The sequence below is a fragment of the Rhododendron vialii genome, chromosome 11a, assembly GCF_030253575.1.
Source record: "Rhododendron vialii isolate Sample 1 chromosome 11a, ASM3025357v1".
In the NCBI taxonomy this organism is placed as follows: Eukaryota; Viridiplantae; Streptophyta; class Magnoliopsida; order Ericales; family Ericaceae; genus Rhododendron; species Rhododendron vialii.
Genome location: NC_080567.1, coordinates 14,670,377 through 14,693,930, shown reverse-complemented (window position 1 = coordinate 14,693,930; position 23,554 = coordinate 14,670,377). Strand labels below are relative to the sequence as shown.

General features: G+C 38.2%; 1 protein-coding gene across 3 annotated transcripts; it reads right to left on the bottom strand.

The window, feature by feature from the left end:
• Positions 1–3,193: 3,193 nt before the first annotated feature.
• On the bottom strand, positions 3,194–12,802 carry LOC131308206 (homeobox-leucine zipper protein ROC3). 3 transcript variants are annotated; one of them, XM_058335058.1, is made up of 12 exons: positions 12,594–12,802; positions 12,099–12,278; positions 11,537–11,739; positions 10,836–10,953; positions 7,805–7,993; positions 6,510–6,983; positions 6,190–6,291; positions 5,845–6,060; positions 5,189–5,357; positions 4,694–4,962; positions 4,483–4,578; positions 3,194–4,391 (listed from the first exon to the last, which is right to left on the bottom strand). In XM_058335058.1, exons 2-12 carry the CDS (start codon positions 12,249–12,251, stop codon positions 3,879–3,881), a joined length of 2,502 nt encoding a protein of 833 aa, XP_058191041.1. In that variant the 5' UTR covers positions 12,252–12,278; positions 12,594–12,802; the 3' UTR covers positions 3,194–3,878. The 3 variants fall into 3 exon arrangements, with proteins under 3 accessions (XP_058191041.1, XP_058191040.1, XP_058191042.1); XM_058335057.1 differs by lacking the exon at positions 12,594–12,802 and adding an exon at positions 12,458–12,496; XM_058335059.1 differs by lacking the exon at positions 12,099–12,278.
• Positions 12,803–23,554: the final 10,752 nt, after the last annotated feature.

Here is a 23,554-nt window from a genome sequence, read left to right as displayed (position 1 = left end):
TTTCAAATTGAACAAACAAATCAAAATAGAGAGAATAACAATTTGAAGAATACGAAAATTAAAAAAAAAATCAACACATATAGATTTTTGTACTTTTTTAAGAATGCAATTAAAAATTTGGGGAGTCAGAAAATCCCATCCCATCAATCAAATGAGTCATGAGTTGGATTGAAGATGGCAAGAAATAGGTAGCCAATAGCTGATTTTCCATGACAGGAGTAGTTGACTTGATTGGAGAATTAGGGATGGAAGGATAGTGATGTTTCAGAGGGGGAGGAGCGGACCATTGACTTCAACCAGCATAATTGATTGCTTTAGGAAAAAAACCAAGCATATACTTATGATTGTCTCAATCAATCAAAGTAAGAAAGAAAAAACCTTGAATTAACTTTGGCTTGTATGTTTGTATATATAAACCAAAAAGAACCAATGGTTTGTCTGAGAGGAAGGAAGAACCTTTGGATGACATGTTGTACGTACCTTTTCAAGTCTTATACGGAGTATTTTTTTGAATTGCTGTCAATGATCTCTAGCCATCAGATGGACTAACCGACCCATCCCTTGTGGGGAAAATGTTACTCTGCTCCACGTCTCTGTCCCGGTCTAATATGGTTTAGGAATAGAGATGTGGATAAGGATTGGATAATTAAGCATTTATCATGGTTTCCAAATCTTAATCACCTCTTCATTAACTTATTTTTTTCGGATTACTTTATAAAAATAAACTTTCAGAATTAGGGATGTTGGTTTGGCGTCAATATCACATGCATAATCATAAAATAAAGTACGAAAATTATACATACATTTCTTGTACTTTAAATTATTTTTAATAACATCCATCAACGATAAAAGTTGACACATGCACCCCTGAACTATCAAGTAAATTTACTGTTATTAGGGATGTTAGTTTGGCTTCAATATCACATGCATAATCATAAAATAGAGTACGAAAATCATACATACATTTCTTGTACTTTAAATTATTTTTAATAACATCCATCAATGATAAAAGTAGACACATGCACCCCTGAACTATCAAGTAAATTTACTGTTAGTTATAGCAGAAATGTATATCTCTTTTTCATCTGTTTTCTCACTTAAAATGTGTTTTAAATACTACAAAGAAAATTGAATTTGTACATATACATGGCAATGTAAGAGCCTTGAAAGGTATATATTACACATTTAGAATATGTTATGCATGGTAAACAATTTTTATTCTATTCTTGTCAATTTTAAGAACGTTGATTAGTTTTACCTTTATGATTATTTTTTTTGTGAACATCTTTCTTGTGTAGTTGTTAAGGATATTAATTTACTTAGGTTACCGACAGGCGACAGGCTTCTAGAATTTTATAGTCGAGGGAATGTCATTAAAAACTTGCTTAAGTACACTGAGTGTGAGTATGATTTGCCTAATAAGTAAAGTAGCATTTGCATGGGAAAATGTAAAAAAGCTACCCGCGGGAGTCAAGTAGTAAAAAAAGAGCTTTTAAACATGCGATTGAATTTGGGTTGTCTACTTTGTAATCCAACACCTAAAAGGAGTTTCTGTACTAGCTAGTCAAGCTTCAACAAATATAATTCTCCTATAAAATGACCTTGAATGAGTTGGGTACGAGTTAAACTCGATTAACTTACTCCGTATTTATTTTGTGGTTACATTGAATTAAACAAGGCCCACATGGGTTTGGGGAATAATTTAGTACCCATTTGACAAAGTTTGGAAAAGGATTTTTTTATTTTTTATTTTTTAAAGAATAGCAGGTAAAGCAAGCAAACTCGGAATCTCTATAACTTAATTAAGTACTATAGTTGCTGATGGGCTGAACCTTTTTTCCTTTATTTTAAGCAGAATATAGAATTGCAGCAACAAGAGGTCATTATTCTATGCCCTGTCAATATGTCACCCTAATCATTGAGTGAGTTTGCTTCGTTAGCCCATACTATTCCCGAAAGAACGCCTATGGTTAAAAGGCTATACAAACCCTATACCGAAATAACATTTAGCGAAAATTTAAGTATTTTAAAAAATGTTGCTATGTCATTCACGCAATGGATTTCGTGGAAGGAAATCGACTCATCTACTAAACGATTGCTTCTTTTGTCCTCCGAGCATGTGAGAAGGCCATCTTGGGCTTTTTGATCCTTAAGATTGGGCACAGAATATATACTTACTTATGTGGTTAGTTTGCTGCTTAAAATGTGATAATGGGCCCACTGGGCAACGCAGTTAGTTGTGGTCGTTGTGGGCTATGCAACTGCTTTTAATTTTGTCTTGGGATCCTTCAAGATCGATAAAATTGATTTTTATTTATTTTCAACCAAAAATACCTGTGTCGTGTGGTGGATGGTGCGGTAGAATTATGCGGTAAGGGTAGGGTACCATTGTTGTGGGATTAGAGCTAGCCTTCAAGATAAAATTGATTTTTATTTTTTCGACCGAAAATACCTGTCTTTTCCGGAGAACAAAATTTTCAGTTCAAGTAGAGTTTGGATCCAACATAATTGGCACCATAGAGTCCAAGCCTTGCAATTGGAATTTGGAGACATTGTAAGTCAAATTTTCACTAAGATAACCTGAAATTCATAACCAAAACTTCAAATATAAATCTTCCAAACAAATTTTAACTCGGGTAAAAATATTTCCAATTGCCATATTTTCCGTAGTTGAATATTTTCTACAATAAAATATACTCCCATGGATGTTCTAAAACTGTCACCGATAAGGATTCCTACAATAATGGTTTTGGCATCAGGAAGTAAAAACAAATAGAGTGTCAACCAAGCGATAGGTGCTTTATACTCCTTGCACCAGCTCATAGTTCAAATCCCAGAAGATATATTCACGTCCCCGTAGATTAGATTAGTAGTAGTAGAATAAGTTTGCCTTGTTCACAAATAGGGGAAAAAAAATAGAAGTGAATAAGTTGTGAGAAAAAATTCGTAACATGCAATTAAGTTGTTCGGTGTTTCCGGCAGTGAATTGCTGAGAAATATCAAGTTATTTTCGGTAGTGAATAAATTGTAGATGAGTTTGTGAATGAAATTACTAAAAACTTGTTGATTTGTTTGAATGACATAGTAAAAATGCTTACGTTTTTTCCGCAAATTACTGCCGGAAACATGGCCTAACCAAAATATTAAGAACAAAATTGGTTCATTTGAAACTAAAAAAAAACACAAGCATGAATGAGCAAAAAGTAAAAAGACTTCATGAAAGTCAACGTCCAGAAATTCATGAGAACAAAGGAAAGACCAACAAATAAAAGCAGAAGTCAATTCCCGAACCACCACCCTTGCTACTGACTGGTTTCGAATCTAACACGTGCACCCAGCGCATATTAGCTTCCACCCAGGCATGCAGAGCAAGGATCACGTCTGGTGCGCTCTTGACTTCCCCACACAATTTCCCTCTCTCTCATCTACCAAAAGCAATTAACCAGACCAACCACCTACTTCACCTTCATTACATTAATGTCCCTTCTCTTTATTTTCCAAAAAAAAAAACTACTACCATTACCCGAATTTACCATGCTAACCTCACAGTTTTCTCCCCTTACATAGTTACCCAAAACACCCCAATCTCTTTCCACCAAAAAAAAAAAGGACAGCAAAAACATGAAGGGACAGGGACATATACCCTTGTGATAGGGTCAAAATGCAAAGGTGTTGCTAAATACACCCTCAAAATTCCTTTCCACACCCACCTTGATTATAGCTTTACACGAGTGGGTGTGTAGGGAATTTTGAAGGGTGTATTTAGCAACACCTTACTGGGGGGAAAACTAATGGCATGTGAGCGGATGACCAAAATACCCTTGGTTGAGGACAAGGAAAGAGAAGGTGGAGCTTTTGGGTAACTATGATGTGAATACCTAATCTGTTTGATCAGGTGGTGCAGCGGCTGCCGGCTCCTCTGGTGAGCCGGCAATGCCTCCATCATCAGGACGACCACCACTGCCACTGTCGCCGCCGCCACTACCACCACCCCCAATAAGGGCGTCGTTGATTTGGTGCACGGTGTTGCAAAGAAGATTGTTAATGGCAGTAACGCTGGAAAGGTTGAGCTTCGCGGTCGGAATTGTGCTGGCAAGAACTTGGAGTCCGACAGTGACCAGGCAGCCGGAGTGGGGCAAGTTCCCGTTGTCGTCGCAAGAAGCAGGGATAGGGTTAACTTCGTCGTTGTTGTTAGCCGCGGTGGGGGGTGGGGGAAGGGGAGTAATGACGAAACCCAAGGGAAGGAGAGGGATGGAGGAAGGGTCGTCGGTGTTCATGGCTAGTTGAATGGCGTCGACGTTGACGGTGGCGTACACCACGATGCTACCGGACTGGTCGGTGCAGCTCTCTTGTAACATCAGTTCTACGTTCTGGGATGAGTTGCTTGCCACCTGCGCATTCATTCATGCAAATTGAGTGATGGTAAGATAAATATCGGCCATCACGTATCGTATCGCATCGCATCGTTCAAAATGTACTTACATTAATGCGAAGAAGAGAAATGCAGTTCCCTGGATGAGAACCATTTGCAATATGTGCCACTTCATGCAATGAATTTCCATTCGAAAGCACATCAAGCTGCCATGCACAAATTAAACACATCAACAAAGAAAACCAAATAATTGATGACTTAGAACTACTTATTAACAACGTTTGATGGAGTATATAAATGAAGAGATCGAAATTGGTAAACCTGAGCTCTGCGGCGTTCATCCCTCAAGAGATCAAAAACCTGGTAGTGAGGGTGGGGGAGCCAAGTGGTGGACACAGCACTGAGGATGAGCCCACTCGGCTGGCCGGGCTCCGTGATCTTTCTGGTGGTGATTCGGACAGTGTCGTCGGCCGAATCCGAAAGTGCGGTCCATGACTGGCCGCAGGAAGTGCTTATGCTCAAGCTGAAACTCCTTATCATCCTCTGAGCAAGATTCATCAAGTTCTTCCTCGCTTCCGGTGACGGTATCACTGTCAGTAAAATCATGCGTTAAGGATGCAGCCTGCCCTTGCCCTAAATTCTTTTATACGGAGTATCGATTATATTTGGTTTTTCAAGACTTGTCAGGTTCCCCTTCAAATGTATGTGGATTAAGTATTTATCTTGATGAGAGGAATATAGCAAAAAGTAAAAAGTTATGATCAAACAACTACAAAAGAATGGTTTCGGTTACGAGAAATAAGGAAAAATGAGAACCTCCAAGATCAGATATGTTTCTGGCCATGAGGCTTGCAAGCCTCTCGCATTGTCTCTGCAATACTGCCAGCCAGCGTTGAGCTCCAAACGCCATTCCACTTTCCACAAATTGATCGAATATCTGATGAACTGTTTTATCCTCCACCTCTGCATTTTCTACCCACGTTACCTGCATCAATTTTTATTGATGTCAGTACTACAGTATGACTGTGAGAGTAAGTCCACCCGTTTGGTTTCCAAGTGACTTTGACAAAGTTATTTTCGACTTATTACAGTGTCAAAATGTCAAAAATCAACAATGTTGTCGTACGGGTTTGACATCTTATTTACATAACTTAAAATTCAAACAATTGGATTAAATGAATATCATTTTCCTACGTAAGTTTGGTTGGCTTGCGTGATGTGACAGATTTGACAGAATTAAAATTGCTGCAAAAAAAAATTGACATTAAAGATAGATTTCCCATTTTAACAAGGGCCCAGGCATGCAGATATCTCACCATCCTTTTGAATATTTCAAGGAGAGGGCCATTATATATATAGTTTTATTGAAGAACAAATAGTAGAAGGCAAAATAAAGCATTGAATAATGAGGTTGAATAAAGCATTGAATAATTAATGAGGTTGAATATATGGAAGGAAGAGCGAGTCAAAACCCTTGAGTAGCCATTGGGCATGTCTTGGATGATGCAACCAGAGGGCCTTCTCTTATATCTTGGGAATGAAGTTCCTTCAAAATGCTCATTCAAGCTTTCTAATGGAAAATCAACAATTGCCCAACTACCCTCCTCTACGTTCTGTTGGCAGTACCGAAAGAAATGAGCCTCTCTCGTCGGCACCAACGGAGAAAGAGTCTGCAATTCTGCATACATCTTCCAGAAAAAGAAAAAAAAAAATAGAGAAAAGAATATTTAACATATATAGTATATAAGAGTATAAGACTGGAAATTATTTCGAATTTTTTTGAGATTTTCTAGCTATGAACATGATGAAATACTCACTAGATGGAGGGAGCCACTCGCATGTCCAGAGACCCCAGATGTTATTATTTGAAGAGTTTTGGCTCTTGAGATTATGGAAGGGAACAGCTCTACCCATTTGTTCTGAAATAACATACAAAAGTCGATCCATTGATGAGTAAAAGACATTGAAAAACTATTGTCAACACTCACAAGAAGTTCTTTTTTGGGGTGATAGAGTGAGGTACCGTGGCTCGAGCCCTTGAAACAAGAAGTTCTTCAAGTTATATATATATATATATATATATATATATATATATATATATATATAGAACATAAGTTGTAAAAAAGGAGGGACTTACTGCATCTAGGAAAGCATCAACAAGAGTAATACTGTTCATAATCACAACAGCAGCGTCGCGGGAGGCTTCCAACCGGAACTCACTGGCCGTGTTCGGCTTAACGTTCATGGACCATTGAAAAATCCTCGCGTGCTCTTCAAAGTTAAGCACTTGTTTTCCATTACTCTGCATCCAAAGCGGCTCGTCTGTCTGGCACAGCTTCACTATCTCGTCCATGGACGACATGGCAAGATCCAATGCCAGCGGTTTCTCTTCTTCCATGATCAGGTCGCCACTGCTGGGGAAGTGGGAGTTTTCCGGCATGAAAGGAAGGGGAATCAATTCATTGCAACTGGGCATGGAGTCGTCATCGAAATGCCTTGGGTAGACGCTCATGTCCAAGTCCAGGGAAGGTGGGAGAAGCGGGGGAGCTTCTCCCATTGCTTGGATTGGACGTCCACTGTATCTCGAAGCGAGACAACATACTCGTTCGAACTACGAGAACGATTCATCAGTAATAGAAATTGAAAGTGATTACTGGATACTCTCATTTTGTGCGACATGCTTATTATAGAGTATAGATAGATAGGAAAAATTTAGATTCATCGTCAACAACTATACAAAATCATGGTTCACAACATAAAAATGCTACAATACATGTCCCACATTCGGTCTTATATAGTATGCACCTCATAAATTGTACAAAAAAATTATGACATTTGAACATAAAATTAATTGGTATGCTATTAGTTTTTGTGTTGATGTTACAAATGTATAACGAAGTTCTAAATATAGATATAAAAATTTTCTGAGACATTTACAATATGTTTATCGTTGCATCTAAATAAAAATGTAATACTGTAGCACTTCCCGATCGAACGACATGATACCTGCCCAAAATGTAATGTCTCACTTGCCTTTGTGAAATTTAGTAGCGAACTCAACATCATTATATATATATATATATATATATATATATATATATATATATATATTAACGACATGATACCTGCCCAAAATGTAATGTCTCACTTGCCTTTGTGAAATTTAGTAGCGAACTCAACATCATTATATGTATGGTAACCGAGGAACAACTCTGCAGTCGAGCCACTATTAGATCCGATTGGGCAATCCAAATCTCGGGAGAAACTAGCACAGTAACCCACCATTATGCCCCCCCCCCCCCACTTAAATTATGGTTTGCCTCCAAGGGGAATCGAACCCGGCTATGTTGCAAGTGCATGTTCGCCCTTACCATGTTGACAACTCATAGGTGGGTTATTTACTTATATATTGTGCCAAAACATTAAGAGTACCTCGTCTTTGAGCCTAGCATTTTCGAGACGGAGTTGCTGCTCATCATAAGCCATGTCCCCCAACATCGCCGGACCACCACAGTTAGGGCACATTATACTCCGAAGCGCCGCTTGCAGCCGGTAATTCTCAGTCTTCAGATTATCATTCTCCTGCCTAAGTACCACGTTATCTTGCCTGTCTTGCTGTGCCTGTAGTCACAGACGGTTTGAACCAAGTTAATTCTCCTCCTAAATAAAGACAGTGAACACTCTCTGTGTCAAAATTTTGAAATTGATTAGTCATGTTCTTTTTCTTTTCTTTTTTTCTCTTTTCTACGCTCAACAAAAAAAGATTTTATTAATCAATGGATGAAGGGAGGCATACAAAAATTAAAAAATGTTATGGAAAGACGGCATCATAACCAAGAGTATAATAATCACTAGCTAAGAGGTTGGCATGAATATTTATTAGTCCATTTCATTTCTCACCAAAAATAGATAGATTTGGTGAAGAAACTTAATATCTCGATCCAACAATCATATGCCAAACCATAAACCCAAAATAGAGGCCAGGGTTGGCTTCTACCATAGGAAAAAAAGTCAATCCGACCATTGATTAGTTGTGTTGACAACAGGAATTAAAAGCTATAGACAAAATTATAATTTTTCAATCTTTAGTCTGTTTTTTTTTTTTTTATAGCTTTTGCACACAATTTTTTCCTTTTTTTTAGCTTTTGCACACAATTTTTTTCTTTTCATATTCCTTTCGCCAAGAAAAATAATTAATTAAAAAATTATAATAGACAAAAAATAGTTGGTTTAATTTAAGACAAACCTACCCTAATTATCATCATATAATACAAAACAAAAATAACAGATAAAGGGATCCCTCTAAGAGATTGTATATTCAAATCCCATGGAAGCCAAATATTTCAAATTTTAGGACTCTGAAGTCTTTTTCAAATGGTTAACTTTTCAAAATTAATCGAAATGCGTGCAAACTAACTTCAACATCAGGTTATTAAGAAACAAAAGAACAAAGGGTCAGGGCTCCATTGTAGTCCAATTGTTTGGACCGGACAAGACAATCCAGATTGGTAGATTCAATAGTTCGGATTTCCTCATACACTTTTACCAGTAAGAATATCAGTAATTTCAGGTTATCAAAGTGTAAAAATAAATCCAAACCGTTAATTGTAGCAGATGATTAGTCTCGATCACTGTACTCCTCCGGTCCGAAACTTGAACAGGTAAGGATCCATTTTCTAAAGGGTCTAGTCTTATCCAGCGTACCGCCACGGCGCATTATATCCTGAGCCACCGCTGGGTGACAGAGAGGACATAGACACCTGTGTGGATGAAGCTTTAACTTCTTCATAAGTCCATTACTCATCAAAGTGTAAATATGGGGAATGCATTAAAGACACGCGATACCCTACGCACTCCTAGTGGGGAGGGAGGGAAGCTGCTGCTGGCTGCTCATGGCGGTGTAGTGGGTTGACTGCGCACTCCACCTGCGTATATTTATGGCTTTACAGACTGTGAAAGCAACCCCCACAGGCCACACTTAATGAGATTCTCCCACATAATCCTACAATGCGCCTTGCCTTCACCTCCCAGTTTTTGGAATAAAAAAACACCAACGCAAGTGACACCCAGTTTTATTTTTCCGATGAGAAATGATTTTCACAATATTTTTTCCTATCCTTTAGCAAAAATAATATACATACTTTCAACACTAAAAAAACAAAAAAAAAGGAGCGTAAATATCAAAAAGAGAAGTGTGAAAATCAATGCCCTAAAAAAAAACCTACTAAAGACAAAATAAGGCTGCGTTCTAATTTAGCGTGTTTTAAGATAAACAAATACAACAAACATGTTTTTCTTTTAAAACAATGTTTGTTCTATTTGTTTATCTTTCATGATATTTGTTTATTTTTCTAATTTATTTCGATGATACTGGTGAAAAAATTTTAGGCAAAAACACACAAACGACAAAAAAAAAAACGAAAAGAAAAACAAGTTACCCTTGGAAAAATCCTCCTACCTTATAAAAAGAGAAAGGAACATAGCCCTACATACCTGATTTTATTTGCGTAACTTATAATAATTTAAGCCAACTGACCGTGCAAATATGATAACGCAAGGAAAATGTGACACACTATGACACTATATAGTAAAATATTGAAAAGATTAGATTGTAAGCAAATGAATGACGGAAAATGGTTTTATGCATTTCACATTTTTATGAATGCACTCTCTTTTTAAATGAATTGAATGAATGCATTCTCAATTTTTCTATGTGATACGATTTGAAAATATTATGTGTTTTCTGTAATTTTAACCACTAACGGTCCAATTATACCACTAATAGTTGCTTTGGATGATGGATATTCGGGAAAAAAAGAAATAAAATGAAGAGGGAGAGCTTTCTCTCCCTGTTTGGATGGTTAAAGAGGTGAGAGAGGGTGAGGATAAATAAACCCCTCATGGAGCCATTTTTGTTTCTCACCAAAAAGTGGTGAGATTTGGTGAGAAGAGTAAGTGGACTTCGTCTACCAAATAAGATGATAAGGAAACATACTCCTTATATATATTTTTTCTCATCATTAAGAGCAACTACACACCTTTCCTTTCATTTCTCACCAAGTAGCCAAAGGGGTGGAAAAAGATGGAGCAATTTTATACTTCATTTACAAGAAAAATTATGGTGCGAAAATCATTTCTAAACCACAAATACTTGATTTCACATTGGGGTACCAAATTTTGAGTACTATGCGATGTGTCAAGAAAATATTGGTGAAATGTGCCTCATATGTTGTGGAGTGAAGCACATTATACTAATGCAGTGATGACACATCACATGGTACCTAACATGGTCGTGATAGCATTGCTCAACATAATGCAGCACATTATGCTTGTTTGTTTGCGCGTTCCACAGCTGGCATACTTTAGGGTTAGGGTGAAAATTAATGGAATTTGAGAGAGAGAGAGAGAGAGAGAGAGAGAGAGAGAGAGAGAGAGAGAGAGAGAGAGTTAATTGCATGCGCACCTTCATCTGGGTACGGCGGTTTTGGAACCAGAACTTGACTTGGCGGGGCTTGAGGCCAAGATCTTGGCTCAGTTTCATCCTCTGCTTGTCATCCGGGTGTGGACATTCCTTAAACATCCTGTTGTTAATTAAAAACCAAATTTAAGCCACTAATCAATTAGGTGCATGATTACTGATGAGGTTACAAATGTAATTACAGGTGAATACACGCAGCACAGCACTGGCCGCGTAACCAGCAGTACTTGAAGACGTAGAGATAGAGATGTATTAACTGCAAGCTTTAATACTCCATTGATGATGAGATATACTATTGTTAAAAATGGACAAGATTTGTAATCAACAACTTCGTTGGCACTGAGAGTGAGATGATATAGACTTATACAAACAGACATGCTTCATTAAAGAGAGTTTGTTGGATAAAGTAACCCAATTAAAAAGATTCATTCTAGTCATGAAATTTTCTGTACTAGGTCAATAGAGCTGTACATGTAGAGAGAGAGAGAGAGAGAGAGAGAGAGAGAGAGAGAGATATGTCTGCCTCATATTAGTGTTTTTGATTAACAAAAAGGGTCATTGTTTTCGAACTAAATTTACCTACTACGAAGGGTTAATTCTTCTGAAAACCGTCAACGCATAAGCAAAAACTTTGTTAATCTTGTAGAGAGAGAGAGAGAGAGAGAGAGAGAGAGAGAGATACGGACGCTTCCATTTCTTGGATCTGGCGAGCAGTGTGCCTATGGTAGCGTTTCTTCTTAGTAGGTGGCTGCTGCTGCTGCTGATCGGTCTCTTGTTCGTTACCAGATAGCCCTTCCATGTGTTCACTCCCCGATCCAGTACTCATCTGATCCATCTCCTCTTTCCCACCTCTCATCATTGTCATCCCATTCCCCCCTCCTTCTTCTTTCTACATTCACAATTTTATAATTAAAAAAAAAGAACACACCAACAAAAAATAAGTCAAAAAATCATCATTCAACAATGATCAACATACATTTTCAACAGAGAAATTAGAGATATGTTTTTTTTGGTTATGAAAAATGTCCTGATGGACTAATCTCATTAGCCCCTCTCACAGTCTTTTTCACGCATTTGCCTGCGGTGAGATGACCCAAATTAAAGGACGAATCGTTGTGGAGAAGAATCGACCCTGCGACCTTGATTAACCACCAAGGTCGCATCGCCACAACCCATGGCCAGGGTTTGGGGAGAGATATGTTACTGTATTTGATTTTACAAGGGGGAGAAAAGAAATTGATTGATTACCGGAATGAGGGGAGAAAAAGTGTGGTAAGGGATATTTGGCATGAAGTTGAAACTAGGGTTTTGGATCGGCGACGAAAACATGGAGTCTGTTGACACTCCTACTCCTCCATTCCCCACTCCCATGGATGACAGTACTTGGCAATCTCCATACATCTTTTTGCCTAGCTTAGCTGCTTCCCCCTTCAAATATATTTATTCATTTGCAACAAATAAGAAAAACATTAAATGAAAATAAGATCACAAAATCTAAAGGCGCATGCAGTTGATTTAAACCCATTAAAATTTTCTAAAGGTAAACCTGGCCAGGCATAGAGAAAAAAAGGGGGAAAAGGTAGGAGTAGAAATTAAGAGAGATGTACCCAACTGAAAACAAAGAAAAACATTCAACGAGTGTTGAGTCCCAAAGTAGTCATGCTAGTTGAAAAGGATTGGAAAAAGAAAACAAAGAGAGGAGCTCCAAAACGGAATCACAAACCACAAAGAGAGAGTAAATACCTCAGTGTCGGTGTGTATCGGAAATGTTGAGAGAGAGAGAGAGAGAGAGAGAGAGGGAGAGAGAGTTATAAAAGTCCTTTTAGCTCTCTGCTCTTTGCTTTGCTGTGGTTGAACAGACCGACCCCATTCCTCTCTCTCTCTCTCTCTCTCTCTCTCTCTCTCTCTACGGTAATAGAATACGTTTCTTTTTCTTCTTCTTCTTCTCTCTCTCTTTCTCTCCTTGCCGGATGGTGTAAATGTGGGGAGGGGGACTTTAACTGCGGTGGGGAGGAAACCGATCAAACGCCTCTGAAGCCGTCGGCTGTTATGGGCCACGTGTCGCCCTTTCACGGAGGAAAATTAAGTGAGAGAGCGTTTCACTCCAAACAGCCACAAAGAAAAGTCAAACTTCTTTGTCAAACGCTTCCCCCACTCCCATTCTAAGGCGCGTGTTTCGTAACGTTTCCAAATGGAGGGTTTGTCCGACAAACTACATAGACGTCCCCCAAGTTCCTGGCAATGCCAGATGGGGTACCTAACCATATTATGGTGCCCAACATTTTTGACAATCACCTCAATTACGTAGGACCTAGAGTTAAGCGTATGGGATCATAATCAAATCAGATGAGCTCATGGCGGTTAAGCGGATCAATGAGGGTATTTCGGTTAACCATCGCTAGTGGAAAATGATCAAGGAAGCTCATGCCATTTTGCACAGAACTAATTCTACGCTCCAACACATTTTTCAGGAAGCGAACCAATGTGTTGATCACCTAGCAATAATTGGTTCTGAACATGGTGAGGATCTGGTTGTTACGGCAGCTCAACTACTTTCATTTAGAGAATTCTGGATTAGGGATCGCCTTAACATAAGGCAGATTCTTGACTAGTGAGTCATTCTGTTTAGTTCTGGGTCTGTATTATCTACCTATGTCTACACTACTGTTGCATAACTCTCTGTTCGACTAGCTTTATAATATTTTGAAGTACAAAAAAAAATTAAAAAATAGTTAAGTGTATGGACCATAACATGATTATATGAGTATTAAGAGGGTTAAGCTTGGAACAATGTCTCGAGACCACTTGTGCACGCAAAGAGTGCAAACTATATTATCCATTAACAAGTGTTTGTCCGTGCCTACGGCACTACGCACCCCGGTTAAAATTGTCCGTGTCTATAGCACTACCCATCCGATTGGAATTACCTTTTGAATTTTAGTAGCTCAAACACTAAATCGATTCACAAAAGAAATTACTTGAGAGAGATAATTTGATCAATCATAGCTAGAACTAAGCCAACTTCTCCGCTAATTCATAGACCCCCTTGCATGTGCATCAAAAACCTTTCAAAAAGATTTCCGAAAAACCCACAAAAAAAAAAAAACATACGAATAAAATAGAAGAAATGACATCACACAAACATACATGAGAGAGAGAGAGAGAGAGAGAGAGAGAGAGAGAGAGAGAGAGAGAGAGGCGCTGTTCTGCTTAGATTTTTGGATTTTTTGAGCCTAACTTTTGTGGAATCAAAAAAGTATAAGATTTTGACTTGTACTCAAATTTTTTTTTTTAAATATCCAAGTTAAAGCGGACTTAGGGCTTTATCTTGTAATATTTTTTCGATTCCTCTCGTCGAGACGAATCAATAATCTAAAAAAAAAACAAAAACCCAAAAGCCCAAAAATTCCTTAGCAGAATCTACCCAAAATAGTTTTGATTTTTGAACGCATGGAAGTGATAAAAAAAAAAAAAAAAGAACGCACGGTAGGGATGTGTAAGTGAGATGGATTGTGGGGGAACTTCATTTTCTTTAATGGCAGTGTTGTAATAAATGTGAGGATGTAGGCACTTTAATTAAATGAGAAGAATACCTCTCCACCATTAATTTCAATCATTCTTTTAACTTGTGTTTGTGTGCTCCTATACCCTTGTGTTTTATTAGGTAGATTTTCATCCATTAGATTAGAAAAAGAAGAATAATTTGAGTCGTTCATTTATTTCGTAACTAATAACAAAAAAATAACTAGGGTCCTAAGAGCATCCACAGTGGTATAATCAAAATCAAAAGGCTGCTAAGGTTAGCAAATTTTGCTCAAAAAAGAGTTCACATAGGAATAACCAAACTTAGCAACCTTTTAGCAACTCATCAAAAATTTTTTTTTTTGATCCTTGGATAATCTAAGCTAATAACCTTTTGCAAATAATCAAATTTAGTTATCCTCACATTTCATCAATCAAGCACATCATCATTAAACAAAAATCTTTTCTCTCTTTCATTTCAACATGTTTCTAAAAAAAATACTTTTAAAAACAGTTCTCATTTTTTCCCAGAAATTGTTTTTGTCAAAACTGTTTTTTTTATTAAAACTATTTTTCCCAAAACTGTTTTTTTTGCAAAAAAAACTGTTTATTTCAAAACAGTTTATTTATTAAAATTGTTTTTCAAAAACTGTTCTTTTGCAAAAATAACGTTTTTTTCAAAAACTTTTTTATTCAAAAACTGTTTTTTTTTAAAATCCCAAAACCTATTTTTTAAATCAAAGTTTTTAAAAAACTATTTTCTTTTTTTTTCTAATAATATGTTTTTATTAGTTTGAAAACTATTTTAAAAATAATTATTTTCTATGTCAAATTTTTTAGATTTTTATAAGTTGAAAAGATGATGTGGCAAGTTTTGGTTATTTAATTTTGATTGTACCATTATGGACCTCTACGTTACTAACCTTAGCAACCATTTAAATGAATAACCAAAACATGATGTGACAACTTTTGATTATTCCACTATGGATGCTCTAAGTATTATTGCAACCATAACTACAATGTAGCAAACACCATTGCGATTCATAACAAAATTAATAAACTTTATTATTCAGTTATTCTTTATAACATTTTTATCTTATATGAACTTTTGTCAATATCACATAAAATTATGTTGGATTTCACCTCATGAGTGAAATTTAAAAACTCAAAATTTTAACTAAAGACAAAAATAATTCAAAACAAGTAAATTATTTGAATTATTTTGTCTTTTATGAACTTTTTATTCTATACTTTTTTTAATCCTCTTGTCGAGATAAATTACTGATATGAAATATTGTGAAGCAAAACACAAACATATTGTTGCAAAACAATTCACCAGGACTAAAATATTGCGGTCATTATCAGACATACCACCTTACACATAAAAATTAGATAGTCAAAGTGATGGATCTATAATGTATCTTAAGTTTGAGAATTGGCATGTCTATAGTCCCCTTTGGAGACTGTACCTCACTTGGGGTATTTGTGGGTCCTTTTCCCAAGAATAAAAAATTGGTGAGAATTGTTTATTTTTTAAGCCATGTCCACACTTTTAATCATGTCAAAAACCTTATTGATTGGAATTGAATAGATATGATTTTGGCATGTTTTTTTTTAGACAAAATAGGGTTCGGATCCAGAATATCAATATTGTTTCATAGGATAATTGCAAGACAAAATCACACTTACTAATGAACATGATTTTTGACATGGCTCACGGTCTCAATAAGAATATTTAAAAAGTTTGCGATTTCGATCAATTTTTTGAATTGAAAGGACCCACAAATTGCCAAAACCTGAATGAGGACGGCAGGCAAGCTTTACTCCTTAATAATTAAGTTTGGTAGTCTGGATATTGTGAGTGCAAAAGATGTGATGCTTTAGTGGCACTAACAACATATGGTACATTTCAACAACCAACTGGTCCATAATTTTTCTTCTTGTTTTATTTACCCAAAAAAATACATATCTTGTTTCACATCTTACATATACAGATCATGGCAAGACTGTAATTAAGATTCACCCTTATTTAATGTTCGCATATGGGCCTGCACCAAAACAAGCTAGGATGATAGTGATCTTTCTAAATATGCAGGCAATTGCTTGAATTTTTTGACCGCAAAATGTTGATGAAAGGAGAACGTACACAAATATGAGCTGAATTTGTGATGCTTTATAATTCAAAAGGATTTGCCTAGTGGTCTAGGCCTGTTACTTATGAGATTACTTCCTCCAATAAGGTTTTATGTTCAAAACCTTCCAAGTGCAATCGACTCCTTTGGGATATCATTAGACGTTAATTTGTCCAGTTGTTAAAGTCAAGACCTTTGAGATCGATTAGCCAAGTTGCGCGCAAGGTGCCCTTGACATTTGGTCGTAGAAAAAAAGAAGTTGTTTCTTAATAAACTAACCCGAAGGAAAAAAAATTTAAACTTTTAAGCTAAAGAAGTCCGTCTCTTCTTGGCTACGCTAATTTTTTTGGTGATTAATTTGTGACAAATCCGCAAATTGTTCACACTAATCAACAAGTTTAGCTTGTTGTTCATACTAAGCAACAAACTATTAGTTAATATGAATAATTTGACATTTTCACACAACTCTCTCTCACAAAATAACGCGATTTTTCAACAACTTATAAGTTAGCGTGAACAACTTGTCTTTTTCAATAAATAAGTTGTGGTGCACAACTTATTCATTAACGTGAACGCCCAAGCAATCAATTTAGCCCACCCTTCTATTCAGAGGACAAAGGAAAATGTCATTATACGAACAACATGTTTATGAAAGTGGAGTGTAGTGCAGTTGATGTCTTCTTCATACTCTCATGCATATGGGTATAGTTCAATTTCTGTAAGCACCCATCCCTCCCCCCAATCCCTAGAATAGAATAGATTAGGTTTAACGAATGAGGGCAACAACAACCCAAAAAAAACCTATTTGTGGGTCAAAAGGATCCGACCCATATATTTAGCAGGTGGGCCCCCACAATAATCCAATGCGTTGTCTCCCACAAGACACAGAGCTGGAAACTACCACGATTATGAAAGGGCCTTTAATGCCCTTTGGACTTGCACTCTGAGTCTTCTCTCCCAATCGATCTGCCAATGCATGCCCTCCCACAATTGTACGAGTATTAGAGTATGTGGTGTCAACTTCATGAGGGACCCCTACTTTCTTTGTTCAACCAAAATTCAAACCAAGATCTTGATGCAATTTAGGGCATCCGACTTTGATTATAAAATTCCATAGGATGGTGTCATCAGTTGGGTTGAATCTATTAGCAATTAATAGTCATATAACATGGGCAACTACCTTCAAAAGTATAATTAAAACATAAGTGACAAGTTGTAACGATCTGCACCAGCTGATCTGCTAATTCTTAATTCTTAACCTAATCACGTGACTCAAAAGATTAACAATAGATTATACAGTTCCTGGTCATAATCATTCGTAACAATCTACTACTACTTTAAAAAGACGTAAGGAACCAAAATATTTTCCTTACTTTTCTTTCCAAAAATGCCCTTCTTGAGCATACGAAATCACAAAAAGTACCCAACATCTAAACTCGTCGTTAAATCCATGGAAATGCTTTCAGAAGCGGCGCGTATTCTGACCGCGTCGTTCCGTGTCAAAAATATATTTATAAAATTTAGAATTAACTACTACTCCGTAGAATAGTGGTCAAGTCCGTGTATCGTTCCAACGGAGACAGTATGGCTGAGTTACGACAAATTCGATTAATTTTTAGATTAATTCGGGCAAAGGAAGTTTGGTTGTTTGAATTTGGAGAATTTATTAAATCTAAGAGAATAAATTAAATGAAAAGTTTGTAACGATTGGAGAGAAAATCTAGGGTTCAAATCCACCTCGACCGTGTAACTCCAACATGCATAGGCAAGATTAATTATTCGAATCACAAGGGATTATTACTAGGGCTTGCAAACCCTAGCAATAATCATCTAGAAAATAATTGAGTTGTTAAAAGGTATAGATTATCCCATAGCACGGACCGTCTCAAAAGTACGGTCTGGCCGCCTAACGGCACGACCCGTCTTACGAGTATAATCTATCTCAGAACTCCAACTACAATCGATGAAAACCATTGCAAAACTAGGTATTTGAAATCCGGAATACAAATACTCAATAGATAAGAAAAAGTAAAATCATTCCATTCAATTGAAACGGAAAGGATTCTTAGTCTCACAATCGATCCGAATAATAAACCTAAAATCCATACATAAAATAGAGTTACTTGGTGTGAAGTTTCATCTTCCCCCTAGAAAAGGGGTTTAGCCGGCCATGGAAAAGAAAGATCCGCTTGAAGTTGAAGAACGAATGAAGAACATAGAGAAAATCTCCTTCAACGTTTGTATTCTTGCCGTGGATCTCTCCCAATAGCTGCTTAGGAAAAGAATATAATGTAACCTAATAATAAACTCTAAGTCTCCTTTTATAGTTGGCCCAAAACAATAAGACTTAAAGACGTAAAAGCTGATTTCCGTTTGCAGCGTCTGTTGTCCGCTGGTCCGGACCAGCGGTTACATTGGCCGGACCAGAAAAACAGCTTGTTCATATCGTGCTCTAGTTTTGGTCGTCCGGACCAGCATAACCTTGGTCCGGACCAGATTTTCCAACTTTCATCTTTTCGCTCCTCTTCTCTCCGTGGATCCTTCCGGAACATCCTTAACTCATGATTTTTACTCCAAATCCTTCCCGAACGCTCCGTAAGTCCTGAAACAACATAAACCAATTAAAGCTCGTTAAATAACATTAGATAGGACCGACAAAACATAAGTTAATGGGAATAAACGGGTGCTTTTCAGCACCTATCACGCCCCCCAACTTACACTTTGCTAGTCCCTAGCAAAGAAGAGAACTAAACAACTAAAGAAAGCAATGAAAGATAGGACATTTGAACCCCCGGGTGCTCCGGTAGGACGAGTTTAGTCTCGTAAAAGTGCGAGGGTTATCAGCAGTGAACACCCACAAACACAGGGAACCTTTCAACACAAAACTACAGTTTATCGTGCCACTCATCAGTGTATTATATGCAGAGGACACAAAGCTACCACAAAGATATAACAAGGCAAATGTTATTCCAAGCGCTAACAATTCAAGAATAAACTATGGCACTTAAGCTTAGCGTGTGTGAATACGGGCCCCAATCACATATGAACAATAACCAACTGCTCTCTCCGGACCGAGCTTTGACTTCAATTCTCACTATGTCATGCACTCACAATTGAAATCACTCGAAACAAGGTGCATTATGAACTCTCGAGTGTGCGGTTTGGAGGTTACGTAAATGGAAAGCAAAAAACTCCGCACACTATGACACGAAAAGACGCTTTATATAGTTGACACACAATCTCATGAACAAAATGCCAAGCATTGGAACTCTCCACCATCAATCCTCATCCTAACACCCCTAAGATCAAACAGGACTTTATTCAAGGACATAGCATTAGGGATGGGATAATGTATCAAGGCTAGGGTAAAAATAGATTCAAATGTGAGAGAATAGGCGAGTATTTCAACTAAACGGGGAAAATATGCAATGTGCACCCCGCTAACATTAATTCAACTCCACCTTCCTCTCCTTCCAACCTTTCAACATTTTTCAATTACAAAGCAACCATTCCTCTTTTTTTTAACTTATCGGTGCCCCTTTTTCTCTTTTTTTTTATTGGATTTTGTCGTGTTTCTTTTTTTTAAAGGGACACCACCAATACTCCACAAAATTCAACAATCTACCCAAAAATTAACTTTTACATTCTCGCCTTTCTCCAAACACAATATGGAAGGTGGAGCTAACCAAGAAAAGGCTAAATCTGTAAGGCTCAATGTGGCTCGCAAGGGATAAATGTGAACACAAAGGAACGAACTAGCCCAAATATCACGAAAGTGCCTATAATCCTCTCCCAGGGGTGTAACATCCATGTGACAAACCAAAACCAAGAGATAATGTTATGCATTCAAGTTCCAACACTCGGCGACCAAAGATGATAAGATTGACAACAAATGTGTTTCTTTCCATGACAAACAAAGAGTTTATTCGACACCACTCCAACGAAAAGCTAAGGCATGAAAGCTTACTCGGGCATAAGTCTCCACTAATCATAGCCTTTAAGACAGTCAAATCACAGCTCACAAGCAATCAAGCCCGACGTGCAATGTGCAAAAATGCTAAGACAAAAGTGCCAGCAGTCTAGCAAGTGAAACTACTCTGCCAAAGAGATATCGAAACGGTAGCAGCATGCTTATGCTCAAGTAATCAACAAGTGAGCACAACAAACAACAATCTCATGCAGAAAGGCTCCCATTTTTTTAATTTTCAGTTTTCTCAATTTTTTTTGTTCTTTTTTTTTTTCAAGACTCTAAACAAACTACTAAAGAAAGCACCCGAAGTATTCTCCGCCCCCCAACTTAAACTAGTCACTGCCCTCAGTGATTGCAAAGGCACTAAAAGAAACAAGGCAATGGAAAGAAAGAGGGAGGAAGGATATCACCTTGAGTGGAGATCTAAGCAGAAAAGATATGGCGGCCGAGAGGCCCTCCAACTTCAACGAAACATCCTGCAATTTTAGTCCTCACAAGAAACAGAAAAAAATAAAACAAAACAAAAAGAAAACAAACTAACAAAAATAATTACAGAAAAATGCGTGACAAAAACTAAAAACAAAAAATTAAAATCCACCGCTTTCTTCACGCGAAAGACACGGGTACTACTTTTCTCCCTTGCCAAAGACTGTGGTTCCCTACTTGTTGAAAGAGCAATATGCGTAGGATTCAACGATATCTTGAGAAGTGGTGCCATCATCTAATAGGCTGTCACTCCCTCTGGGGCTGTCAGATTCCTTACCCACCACTCGGCTTATGAAGCAATCTCCGCCAAGCTGGACACTAAAGTTGGATGGTTCAGACAGATTTCTCGCTGCTAACTACGCGCCTGCCGCCAGACCCAACCTCCTAAGTACTGCATACATAGCTTTGACAAGGTGGCTATACCAGACCGTTGGAAGCCGTTCGAGCACGGCAAACACTGGAGGTATTTCACCCTCCAAAAATTTAAAGTTCCCTAGACCTCTATCGAAAATACGAGACCAAAAGAACCTTGGGTTGCCTCCCAAGAAGCGCTAAGTTTTATGTCTTCAGCCAGACATCAATCACTCCAAAAACCATCATTCAACAGAGCATTACAATCCAACTTTGCAGGTGAACACGCTGCTGAGACCAAAGGAGGTCTCCATGCTAATTCCGGTGAGTGCGCACTACACGGACCTAATGGTGTGATAGAAAGCAAATGAGGTGGCAACTTTAAATCATTTTTTGAAGGAGGGCTAGTCATAAGTGGAACATCATCAAACAAAATTGGAACCTTGGAGTCAACCTCACTCACCTTAGACACATCATTAACAGTGAGAGGTGGATGTACCTCATCATTGGAGTGGTGTTTTGCAGTGTTGTACACATTCAACTTAAGGGTCATATTCCTAAAGGTCACCTCCATCTCCCCACTCCTCACGTGAATATTTGCATTAGCCTTCGCCAAGAAGGGACGACCAAGAATAACTGGAGTTTGTTTAAGGGTTTGCACTGGTTCTGTGTCAAGGACTATAAAATCAGCCGGAAAGTAAAAATCATTAACCTGAACAAGAACGTCCTCAACTACTCCACGTGGCACCTTAATGGATCTATCAGCTAATTGTAAGGTAACCGACGTGGGCTTCAACTCCCCAAGTCCCAATTGTTCGTACACCGAGTAAGGTATCAAATTGACACTAGCCCCTAAGTCTAGCAATGCTCGCTCAATGACATGGTTCCCTATTCCTATGGAAATAGTAGGGGTGCCTGGATCTTGTAACTTAGGGGGAGCAATTGATTGGAACACTGAGCTCACTTGCTCAGTGAGAAGGACCTTTTTTGATACATTGGTTTTACATTTCCTCTTTTGAGTACAAAGGTCCTTCAAAAACTTAGCATAAGTGGGGACTTGTTTGATCACGTCTAGGAGAGGAATGTTTACTTTCACTTGCTTAAAAACCTCAAGAATATCCTCCATGGCCGCACCCTTCTTGGGGAAAGGAGATGGGGCATTGAGACATTGTGGGAATGGGGCTTTAGGCATATAGGGTGGTACCTTAGAGCCCGCTGACACGGAAGTGGGTGATGCAGGTGTGACTGGAGGGGTTCCCTCTTTACTCTGTGAACTCTCCTTCCCAAAGTCATCGGGGTCGGAGGGAGCCAAATGCTCCTTCGGTTTCACTTTCTCTGGTCGGGTTTCGACCTCTCTCTTATTGCGCAAAGTCATAATTACCTTAGCATCAGCAGGAGGCGAGTTATGAACCACAAACTGTCCTCCATGGGGTTGGACAGGCTGACTGGGCAACCTACCTTCTTCTCTACGATTGAGTGCATTGGCTATTTGACCCACTTGGGTCTCTAACCTTACGATGGACTGTGTGTTGGTGCGCACCTGCTGTTGGGTGTCATTTAGTCTACCAAGCGCTTGTAGCACCTTTTCCTCAAAGGATGGATCCCGCGAGGATTGGGGATGTGCTTGCTGCTGATTCTGTGAGAGATAGGCCACAGGGTTAAACTGCGTGTTGAATGGCCTAGGCTGCTGGGCTAAACTATTACCCTGGTGTTCCATCTTCCATGAGAAATTGGGATGTTTGCTCCATCCCTGGTTATAAGTAGTGGAAAAAGGATCATTACCCGGTTTGGAGAAACCTTGCGCATTGGCATACCCTTGTGCAGCATTAACCTGTTCTTGCATAAACAAAGGGAATTGTGGTGCTGTAGGACAGTCAACAATATAATGGGCCGGACTAGCACATAAAGAACATGCCTCCTGATAAGGTGGAGGCTGTGAGGTGGCCAATTCCTTGGTGAGAAGCTGTTCAACTTTCTCAGTCAGTGCATCTACTTTAGATTGGAGGTCATGAGATGGTTTAATCTCATACATACCTCGTGGCTTATCAGAACCAGTAATGACTGGCTTAGTTCTCCTCTCAAAAGAAACATTTTGCAGGGACCCTTCGCTCATAGTTTCAAATAACTGCCAGGCATCCTCTTCATTCTTAACCATCACAGAGCCTCCACATGAGGCATCAACCATCACACAATGCTGCAGATGCAGCCCGGAATAAAAACTCTGTACTAATTGCCACTTAGGT